The sequence below is a fragment of the Schistocerca cancellata genome, chromosome 8 (genome assembly GCF_023864275.1).
Source record: "Schistocerca cancellata isolate TAMUIC-IGC-003103 chromosome 8, iqSchCanc2.1, whole genome shotgun sequence".
NCBI lineage: Eukaryota > Metazoa > Arthropoda > Insecta > Orthoptera > Acrididae > Schistocerca > Schistocerca cancellata.
The window spans coordinates 450,946,768-450,959,007 of record NC_064633.1 but is presented as its reverse complement, the minus strand read 5'-3'; the positions used below and the strand labels follow the sequence as shown (position 1 = coordinate 450,959,007).

General features: G+C 42.7%; 1 protein-coding gene across 1 annotated transcript in view; it reads left to right on the top strand.

The window, feature by feature from the left end:
- LOC126094612 (bumetanide-sensitive sodium-(potassium)-chloride cotransporter) overlaps positions 1 to 12,240 on the top strand; it is a 355,958-nt gene that overhangs the window by 82,646 nt on the left and 261,072 nt on the right. The window contains exon 2 of the mRNA XM_049909090.1: positions 6,205 to 6,460. Coding sequence (XP_049765047.1) covers positions 6,206 to 6,460 — 255 coding nt within the window. The 5' untranslated portion in view covers position 6,205. The remainder of the gene's footprint in view (positions 1 to 6,204; positions 6,461 to 12,240) is intronic.

Below are 12,240 nucleotides of genomic sequence, written 5' to 3'. Positions count from 1 at the left end.
TGGTGAGACATCTGGAGAATGTGCTGGCCAGGGCAGCAGTCGAACATTTTCTGTATCCAGAAAGGCCCGTACAGGACCTGCAACATGCGGTAGAGCATTATCCTGCTGAAATGTAGGGTTTCGCAGGGATCGAATGAAGGGTTGAGCCACGAGTCGTAACACATCTGAAATGTAACGTCCACTGTTCCAAGTGCCGTCAATGCGAACAAGAGGTGACCGAGACGTGTAACCAATGTCACCCCATACCATCACGCCGGGTGATGCTGCTGCAAACGTCGAACTGTTCGTGCAGATGGTTCTTGTCTTGCAGCGGATAAGATGTCTGTCATCTCGACTGCTAGTGATACGAGGCCGTTGGGATCCAGCACGGCGTTCCGTATTACCCTCCTGAACCAATCGATTCCATATTCTGCAATCAGTCATTTGATCTCGACCAACGCGAGCAGCAATGTCACGATACGATAAACCGCAATCGCGATAGGCTACAATCCGACCTTTATCAAAGTCCTTACACTAGGCATCACAACAACGTTTCACCACGCAACGCCGGTCAACTTCTGTTTGTGTATGAGAAATCGGTTGGAAACTTTCCTCATGTCAGCACGTTGTAGGTGTCGCCACCGGCGGCAACCTTGTGTGAATGTTCTGAAAAGCTAATTATTTGCGTATCGCAGCATCTTCTTCCTGTCGGTAAAATTTTGCGTCTGTAGCACGTCATCTTCGTGGTGTAGCAATTTTAATGGTCAGTAGTGTATATGTAAACAACGAAGCCTGCAAACTCTGTCTCGTTTATCCTAGTTTACAAATTTATTTGCTCTTCCTAAAAGCTCGTTTCCAAACAAACGCCTGGAAGATGCGCCTGCATAGCGACTTTTGGTACGTCATGGTTCATTAAAGGCCACTCTTTTAAGAGAAGGACAAAAAAAGATGAGAATAGTCGTATGGCAGCCTCTTGATTAACAGATCATTGGAGACGAAATTGAAGTCAACATTGGACAACAATGGACCACAAAATAAGTCGTAGCCTTGTAGGGGAAAGAGATCCTATTTTTCTCTACTTCTGTTTATTTTGTTCACAGTTCAGTAATTTTCTGAATTGTTTACAACTGCAATAGCAGTATGTTGTTTCAGAACGATAATTCTTTTTCCATTACTTTTGTGGGGGAGCGGTGTGCAGATCCCAGTAGGAATTGCGTTGAAGCGACGGGAGTACCGCACGGAAGATTCACTTACATGTAAAAGTTTGTGCCGAATAATTCAGACAATGACGGAAAGGTAGAAAATTTTTGCGACTGGGGGAAAAAAAAACCACAAAGAGTGTCCCACAGGGTCGTATTTTGGGTCCACTCCTTAGTTATATATATGGATGATCTTACATTTAACATTCAACAAGAAAAATTGGTACTTTTTGCAGACGTTAGTAGTGTTGCAATAAATCCCATTAGAAAGAAAGCAACAGAAAAGTTAGTAGATGATATTTTCCAAAGGATTATTAAGTAGTCCTCTGAAGATTAACTCCCGTGAATTCGGAAAAAAAAGAACACGCTACATTCAGTTCTACACAACAAATAGTCACACCAACTAGTGATGTAGCGCATGAGTAGGTGTCAGTGAGCAGGGTAGTATGCTCAAAATTTTTTGGTGTACGTATTGATGAAAACATGAACTTGTAGAAGCATATTACTAAGCTTCTCAAACAGTGAAGATCAACCACTTCTGCTCTTCGTATAACTGCTAATCTTGCAAACAAACTTATCAACCTCCTGACATATTTTGCACACTTCCATTCAATAATTGCGTACAGGGTAATTTTCTGGGGTAACTCACCCCTTGGAAATAATGTATTAATTTCATAAAAGCGAGCAACAAGAAAAATATGTAATATTCACCCACGGACGATATGTAGGTACCTCTTCAAGGAGAAAAGCATTTTCACTACACATTCACAGTAGTTGTTTGGTTTTTGGGGCACTCTACGGCGCGGTCATCAACACCCGTGCAAAGTCCCATTTCTTGCACAGTCCAATCTAGCCACTGTCACGAAGGACGATGATGAAATGATGAGGACAACACAAACACCCCGTCCCTGGGCTGACAAAGCCACCAACCGGGTGGGAATCGTGATCCAGAGGCAGGAACGCTAGCCACTAGACCACGAACGACTGTGCATACATTCGCTAATCAAATTCCTCATTAATAATCCATCACAACTTAAGAAGAACAGTGATGTACATACCTACACCTCTGGAGAGAAAAGTGACCTTCATTACCCACGCTCAAAGCTATCAGTGGCTCAGACATGTTCAATATACAGCAACAAACAATTTTGATGACTTGCCCAATAATATAAAATGTCTAACAAGCAGCGAAGCAAGTTTTAAATCTAATTTGAAATCACTTCTTCTGAACAACTCCATCTATTCCATTCTGAAAACTGATAGCCAGTAAAAAGAAAGTGAAGTTGCATGCGTAGGACTAAAAATAATGTGTTCATAAACGTGAACACCTATCATGTAGATTGACTAGTTCCACATCATTTCGATAAACGAAACCTTCAGATGGTCTATGGAACATCTAACTAAATAGCTAACTATGCTAGTCAATGTCAGATTGTGTAGTAAGTAGATTCCGATGTAAGAAAGTTAATTTTATTGGATGCAAAGAGTTAGAGTGAAATGAAAGGCTAAGTGAAAGAATCTGACTGTCATTTCTACAGCCCGTATCGTTTAGTTTCATCGCATTATGTAAAACTCGATCAATTTACGATCTTTTCAAAACACACTCTGAAATTCACTTTAATTAATTAAGTAAAACTTTGGAATGTATTATTCAGAACTTCTAGTGGCGGAGTGAATCCTGATGCTCATTAATGCAGATAAAATGCTAAAAAACTTCGTAGTTGATTATAGTAACCATGATGAGTTTGGTATGTTGAAGTGGATGACTTTGTTTGATTGATTTCGCATCAACTGATACTATACAAGTGAATCATCCACTAAAATAGTTTCTCTGTATTTCTGGTTTCTTCTACTGCTCACTTTACGTCCACATCCTCCTAGTCCACCATTATTTATGTTACACCTTGTACAATATACTCAAAGCACATTGATACTTCCCAGAAAACAGCAGCTCGTGTGAGATTCGACTCATCTGTATGGTCAACTTGTAACACAAAACCTTGCTCGTAGATACAGCTGCCTTTTCTATTCATATCACGGGCAACTGACGGATTTATCTACCGTAACCAGTTTACACGCATTGACATGCATCAATACACCACGCTTGTTTATGGTTTACTTTTTGATGAAACTTGAATAACACGGTGTTCAACATCATGCACCCTCAGGTGCTTTCCTGCTTCGTTAAGATGTTGTAAATACGTCGAATCGTATCATTTATCTCAGTCCCACTGCCACTCAAACAAACCCAGTTTTGCAATTCATTGCATTTTCTATATTTTGTAGAAACATTGTAGACACTGCCTTCAGGCGTCCTGTATGACGCTATTATATATATATATATATATATATATATATATATATATATATATATATATATATATATATATATATTACGGAGATATCTGTCGGTAGAGCCCAGCAAAAATTAACAAATTAACAGCGAATCTAGAGGGGACTTTGGTAATGCTCCTGTTTGCCGGAGAAGCACATCCTTGTGCAAACCAGAAAGGTTACACACACTGCAAAAAAAAAGTACCTGCGTTCCCACAAACAGCTTTGCTATACCGTCTCTCTAGATCAAGGACTTGTAAACACTTATGATCGCTTGCCTAAGAAGGCCACATACGTCGTTCAGGGCACTGATCGTGAAGTTCCAGACCCTTAAAACGTCTCTACAGGAGCCGTTCCATTAGTTCTGTTGAGCTAACTTCGGCTTTCCGACACTTCATAGCACCTCGCCATACCCACACTCTGGCATCGGATCGCCACACTGTGTACCGTGATTCGTCACTCCACATAATGTTTTTCCACTGTTCAATTATCCAGTGTTAACGCTCCTTACACCAAGCGAGGCGTCGTTTGGCATTTACCGGCGTGATGTGTGGCTTATGAGGAGCCTCTCGACCATGAAATCCAAGTTTTCTCACCTCCCGCCTAACTGTCATAGTACTTGCAGTAGGTCTTGGTGCAGTTTGGAATTACTTTGTGATGGTCTGGACTGATGTTTGCCTATTACACATTACGACCCTCTCCAACTGTCGGAGGAATCTGTCAGTGAACAGACGAGGTCGGCCTGTACTCTATTGTGCTATACGTGTCCCTTCACGTTTCCACTTCACTATCACATTGGAAACAGTAGACCTATGGATGTTTAGGAGCATGGAAATCTCACGTACAGACGTATGACCACATTCGGAGTCCGTGAGTTCCGCGGAGCGCCCCATTCTGCTCTCTCACGATGTCTAATGACTACTGAGGTCGCTGATACGGAGTACCTGGCAGTAGGTGGCAGAACAATGCACCCAATATGAAGAAGAATGTTTTGGGGGGTGTCCGGATACTTCAGATCACATAGTCTTGATACGGGCAAGCCTTCAGGCCCAGATTGTATACCGATTAGGTTCCTTTCAGATTACGCTGATACAATAGCTCCCTAGTTAGCAATCATATACAACCGCTCGCTCACCGATAGATCTGTACCTACAGATTGGAAAATTGCGCAGGTCGCGCCAGTGTTTAAGAAGGGTAGTAGGACTAATCCATCGAACTACAGACCTAAATCACTGACGTCGGTTTGCAGTAGGGTTTTGGAGCATATGCTGTATTCAAACATTATGAATCACCTCGAAGGGAACGATCTATTGATACGTAATCAGCATGGTTTCAGAAAACATCGTTCTTGTGCAACGCAGCTAGCTCTTTATTCGCACGAAGTAATGGCCGCTATCGACAGGGGATCTCGAGTTGATTCCGTATTTCTAGATTTCCGGAAAGCTTTTGACACCGTTCCTCACAAGCGACTTCTAATCAAGCTGCGGGCCTATGGGGTATCGTCTCAGTTGTGCGACTGGATTCGTGATTTCCTGTCAGGAAGGTCGCAGTTCGTAGTTAGACGGCAAATCATCGAGTAAAACTGAAGTGATATCAGGTGTTTCCCAGGGAAGCGTCCTGGGACCTCTGCTGTTCCTGATCTATATAAATGACTTAGGTGACAATCTGAGCAGTTCTCTTAGGTTGTTCGCAGATGATGCTATAATTTACCGTTTAGTAAGGTCATCCGAAGACCAGTATCAGTTGCAAAGCGATTTAGAAAAGATTGCTGTATGGTATGGCAGGTGGCAGTTGACGCTAAATAACGAAAAGTGTGAGGTGATCCACATGAGTTCCAAAAGAAATCCGTTGGAATTCGATTACTCGATAAATAGTACAATTCTCAAGGCTGTCAATTCAACTAAGTACCTGGATGTTAAAATTACGAACAACTTCAGTTGGAAAGACCACACAGATAATATTGTGGGGAAGGCGAGCCAAAGGTTGCGTTTCATTGGCAGGACACTTAGAAGATGCAACAAGTCCACTAAAGAGACAGCTTACACTACACTCGTTCGTCCTCTGCTAGAATATTGCTGCGCGGTGTGGGATCCTTACCAGGTGGGATTGACGGAGGACATCGAAAGGGTGCAAAAAAGGGCAGCTCGTTTTGTATTATCACGTAATAGGGGAGAGAGTGTGGCAGATATGATACGCGAGTTGGGATGGAAGTCATTAAAGCAAAGACGTTTTTCGTCGCGGCGAGATCTATTTACGAAATTTCAGTCACCAACTTTCTCTTCCGAATGCGAAAATACTTTGTTGAGCCCAACCTACATAGGTAGGAATGATCATCAAAATAAAATAAGAGAAATCAGAGCTCGAACAGAAAGGTTTAGGTATTCGTTTTTCCCGCGCGCTGTTCGGGAGTGGAATGGTAGAGAGATAGTATGATTGTGGTTCGATGAACCCTCTACCAAGCACTTAAATGTGAATTGCAGAGTAATGATGTAGATGTAGATGTAGTGTACATACCTGGGCAACGCCGGGTACTCAGCTAGTATTTAAATAAGGTTAATGGCCTGGAAGCTTCCATATACCAGGGAACAGACTTTTTGCTGGATTCTCAACGTCGCAGCTTTGAGCACTTTAGATTTACACCCAGCGTTCCACTGAAGACAAATGAATGCATTGAGACGTGTCGGTGTTTCAGAATGGAGAACCGGTTCAGCGTGCGCAGAGTGGAAGGCATGGAGGAGGGCAGAGCCAGCGGGGGCGGCGCGACGGACGTGTTCACGGCGACGTCGACGACGTGCCTGGTGACGGAGCCGCGCCGCCGCTCGTCGCTGCAGCAGCTGACGCTGGAGGCGCTGCCCCGCCTCGACAACTACCGCCAGTGGGGCATGAAGCGGCCGTCGCTTGGGGCCCTGCACGGCGAGACGGCGCTCGCCACCACCGCCGAGGAGCGGGTGCGTCTCCACACATACCACTCAGTGCTGCCGCCTGCTTTCACACGCTCTACTGAGAGATGTAAACTGGGCACACACATTTTCGCTGTCTGCTTTGTTATTGCTCACGTAGCAACTAATATATTGATAAATGGATGAGATAACATACAGGGTGTTACAAAAATGTACGGCCAAACTTTCAGGAAACATTCCTCACACAAAAATAAAGAAAAGATTTTATGCGGACATGTGTCCGGAAACGCTTAATTTCCATGTTAGAGCTCATTTTAGTTTCGTCAGTACGTACAGTACTTCCTCGATTCACTGCCAGGTGGCCCAATTGAAGGAAGGTAATGTTGACTTCGGTGCTTGTGTTGACATGCGACTCATTGCTCTACAGTACTAGCATCAAGCACATTAGTACGTAGCATCGACAGGTTAGTGTTCATCACGAACGTGGTTTTGCAGTCAGTGCAATTTTTACAAATGAGGAGTTGGCAGATGCCCATTTGATGTATGGATTAGCACGGGACAATAGCCGTGGCGTGGTACGTTTGTATCGAGACAGATTTCCAGGACAGGAAGAGGTTCGAAGCAATTGATCGGCGTCTTAAGGTACGTTGTCCAAGACGCGACGCACACTAGCGACTGCGACGGATCGCTACGTGACGTCAGAAGTTGCTTGCTGGCACATGCGCAGTTCGAGTTTAGGATGCGACGCGCGACTGCTGCGGCAGCTGCCGCAGCACTGCACCAGTGAGCAGTGTTGCGACGGGAGTCGCACGACACAAAGACGTACGGCTGCCAGAAAGATGTCGAGCCAGTCAAAGAAAACTGAAATGATCCACTCATAGGATGTGATTCTCTGTGAGCTGGTCTCGCAACATCCTTGCCTTTACGATTTGAAGAACCCTAAATATAGAGACACTATGTTCAGAGACAGAATTTGGGAAGAAATTGGTGCACAGTTGAAACTGGCAGGTGAGTGAAATATATAATATTTTCCCATTAATGCAAATTTTTGAGGCCTGTTATGAAAATCAGTATAATCCCTGCAGATGTTCAATTACAATGATGAAAATGAACTTGAAGGTCAGTTTTCGCATTACTCTTTTTTGTGACGATAAAAATTGAAAACGGCAAGTACATTATAAAATGAACAATCTAAAGTACAACGAGAAAGTTACATTTTACAATACCTTCACTTTGAAAGTAAACGGTAGATTGGTGTCTTGATGATACCTTCTAGTTGTGAAAAACCACCACCAGATTGTTGTACAGCTTTCTGTAATCAATAGATGCTCGTTTTTGAGGAAGGCGTTTCTCAACAGATTGCGCAAACAGTATGCTGCAATAAGTAATTTGTCACATTCACTTCAATTCATTGGTAGAAGCTGGTGCTCAAAAAACTTGTGCCAAAAGTGCACTACTGTTTTACAAGGCCCTTCTGGTCTGATACAGTTCGCAATTGAAATTCGTCTTTTGTAAATCCTGGAGTCATCTTTTGAGTGCAGCTTGGCAAGATTAAATGTTCATGTAATCCATAACGATGTATGCTGTCAGAATATAAGAATATGGAAGTTCATTTGGATGGGAATAAAGACTCAGTCGGCTATGAAAGTTGCCTTAGCTTGTTCCAAAAGCTTCTGCATGGGAGAAACTGACAAGTATAATTTGGGGAAATTTTGTGAACAAGCACGGACATTATTTCTTCCACATTTCTGCCAGTGTATACTGTAGACGTTCAGAATGAAAATTCTAGAGATGTTTAAGGTGTAACCCTATCTTGTTGTCAAGAACTTGAAACAATGCAATGACGCAAGCGTGCGCTTATTGTTAATAAACTTATCTTTCATTGGAATTTTAGGTGAAATGTGCAAAAACAGATGGAGGAATATTCGGGACTCGTATCAGAGAAATAAACGAGAAAGAAAGCTTGGAACAGGTTCAGATGCCTCAGCAAAACCACGAAAATGGGTTCTGCTTGATCACTTGGGTTTAAGAAACCTACATTTCGTGGCATTTTAAATGAAATTGTCAAGAGCATATGGAGAAATATTAGTAACTCATACCGGAGAAATATGACATAAAATGGTTTCATTAGGTCCAAATGTGTCAGCGAAACAAAACAAATGCATTCTCTATCGTGTGATGACCACACGATTCTCGTTGCGCGTCGACAGAACTAGCGGCTAGTCGCGACGCTCCCGGAGATATATGAGCCCAAATCTCGGTAACGGAGTTCGATATCATTCTGATCTCAACTTTAAAAATAATTTCGATATGTTAGCTTCTTTTCATCGCCAACGATGTATGACCTAACGTAAACCATACATAAAGTAGCCAGCGACCACATTTTTCACTGTACACAATTCAAATTTTATGCAGTAGGTTACTTGTAAATTAAGTATCGCGATAACTGTGACGAATATCGGAAAAATAGACACCTCATTATCAAGCTGTGATGTGAAACTGTAAGATACGCAAACATCAATTTTTTGTGCCTTTTACTTTCCTCACAATTGATAGAGAAGTAATATACAGCGAAAAAAACACGCAAAACCGGAAGAGATGCTTTTCAATTTTTTAAAGTAAAAGGAGAATCTGTATCGAAAAACTAACTCTGGGACCCGATGTAACTTTGTTGCATTAACAAACAGTATTTTTTACAGCAAGAAAATCTGAATTCTTATTTTTCTTATGTATTTGAATCCGCCGCCGCCGACCGGAGCTTGGGAAACAGCGACGACTCCAGTCGGCTTGCGGCCGTGTCGCCGTCTGCCAGGGTGGGAAAAGAGGAGGGGGCAGCGTCGCAGTCGCAGCCAACTGTCGCGTCTTGCACAGCGTAACTTTAGAGCGCACGGAACATTTCAGCCTGTGACTCGCGACTGGGGAAGACCTAGAACGAAGAGGACACCTCAATGGACGAGGCAATTCTTCGTGCAGTTGACGATAACCCTAATGTCAGCGTCAGAGAAATTACTGCTGTACAAGGTAACGTTGACCACGTCACTGTACAGTATGGAGAGTGCTACGGGAGAACCAGTTGTTTCCGTACCATGTACAGCGTGTGCAGGCACTATCAGCAGCTGATTTGCCTCCACGGGTACACTTCTGCGAATGGTTCATCCGACAATATGTCAATCCTCATTTCAGTGCAAATGTTCTCTTTACGGATGAGGCTTCATTCCAACGTGATCAAATTGTAAATTTTCACAACCAACGTGTGTGGGCTGACGAGAATCCGCACGCAATTGTGCAATCACGTCATCAACACAGATTTTCTGTGAACGTTTAGGCAGGCATTGTTGGTGATGTCTTGATTGGGCCCCATGTTCTTCCACCTACGCTCAATGGAGCACGTTATCATGATTTCATACGGGATACTCTACCTGTGCTGCTAGAACATGTGCCTTTACAAGTACGACACAACATGTGGTTCATGCACGATGGAGCTCCTGCACATTTCAGTCGAAGTGTTCGTACGCTTCTCAACAACAGATTCGGTGACCGGTGGATTGGTAGAGGCGGACCAATTCCATGGCATCCACGCTCTCCTGACCTCAACCCTCTTGACTTTCATTTATGGGGGCATTTGAAAGCTCTTGTCTACGCAACCCTGGTACCAAATGTAGAGACTCTTCGTGCTCGTATTGTGCACGGGTGTGATACAATACGCCATTCTCCAGGGCTGCATCAGCGCACCAGGGATTCCACGCGACGGAGGGTGGATGCATGTATCCTCTCTAACGGAGGGCATTTTGAACATTTCCTGTAACAAAGTGTTTGAAGTCACGCTGGCACGTTCTGTTGCTGTGTGTTTCCATTCCATGATTAATGTGATTTGAAGAGAAGTAATAAAATGAACTCTAACATGGAACGTAAGCGTTTCCGGACACATGTCCACATAACATATTTTCTTTCTTTGTGTGTGAGGAATGTTTCCTGAAAGTTTGGCCGTACCTTTTTGTAACATCCTGTATTGATAAATGGATGAGATAACATACATTGCTACGAAAAGAGCCCTGAAATACTTTCCAGGGATGCTGTGCTGTGACTTTCTTTGGATTATTAATTTTCAACAAAACAAAATATATTATGTTCTTATTATTCTGGATCTGGCTTTCTATAAAAGGAACATTGTTTCGTTTTTGGAACTCACTATAAAGTTTAACATATCCTCTTTACTTTACAGTTATTGAAAAGGTTACGGAAAATTATTTCGTTATCAATACTGATTTTACAGTACGCAATGTTTGTTCAACATCAAAATTTTGCAGTGGATTTTTGTTCATAAAAATGGCTCTAAGCGCTATGGGACTTAACATCTGAGGTCATCAGTCCCCTAGAACTTAGAACTACTTAAACCTAACTAAGCTAAGGACATCACACATATCCGTGCCCGAGGCAGGATTCGAACCTGCAAATGTAGCACCTAGAACCTCTCGGCCACCCCGGCCGGCGATTTTTGTTAATATTAAAACACCAATAAGTATCAGGACTAACACGAGAACATGAGACTATTATCAGAGAAAAAATGTTTTTGCTATAATGTTTGCCAGACTAGAACTACGTACAGCAAGATTTCTTTTATGTCATGAAGGTAAGTTATCTTTTTGCACTGTTAATAATTTATCAAAAAAATGGTTTAAATGGCTCTGAGCACTGTGTGAGTTAACTTATGAGGTCATCAGTCGCCTAGAACTTAGAACTAATTAAACGTAACTAACCCAAGGACATCACACGCATCCATGCCCGAGGCAGGATTCGAACCTGCGACCGTAGCGGTCGCTCGGCTCCAGACTGTAGCCCCTAGAACCGCACGGGTACTCCGGCAGGCAAATAATTTATCATCCGCAGCCCGCGTCCACCAGTAAAACACATCATACAATCTGCTGCTCTGCTCTGCAATCCCGAAAGCTGAAAGAAATAATTGTAGTTTACTATTACCTGTTCGAATCTTTGCGGTATGATTGGTTTCATTTAATGCAGTTTCAATGCGCCGCGGCAGCGGCTCGTTCGTTCTTAGCGCAGCTCTGCACCACGAATAATATTTAAATATCTGAAAATGTCTTAAAAGGATGGGATGAAATACCAGGCAACCTTATTACAAGTCATAATGCAAGTTTTCACTAAGTAACTCTATTCAAAACTTTTAGACAGATTAAATTCTTACACACCTTTACAAATCAATGCCTAATGGTGTCCTTCTCTCTGTCTTGGCAAAAGAATGTTACACAAGCATACAATATAGCGTCACAGGCTCTTCCTACCCATGTAACTCCAAAAAGACGACAGAGAAATTAATGCTCGGTCACTACTATTTAGGCCCGCATCTCGTGGTCGTGCGGTAGCGTTCTCGCTTCCCACGCCTGGGTTCCCAGGTTCGATTCCCGGCGGGGTCAGGGATTTTCTCTGCCTCGTGATGGCTGGGTGTTGTGTGCTGTCCTTAGGTTAGTTAGGTTTAAGTAGTTCTAAGTTCTAGGGGACTGATGACCGTAGCAGTTAAGTCCCATAGTGCTCAGAGCCATTTGAACCACTACTATTTATACTCGTTGTGACATGTTCTCATCTTTGTTTGATATTTAATAAGTGGCGGTTTCAGTACTCGCCGCCACAGATATTATCTTTAAAAGAAATCGGTACGTAAATCTAGTATACAACATGACACATAATTGTTTCTCTTTATTACATAAAGTTCACACAATCATTGTCCATGCTATTACAATCATCCAGTTCAATTATTCTTTTCTCTCTTTTTTTTTACCACATCTATGTGTTTTGCCAGGAGACTTACAACA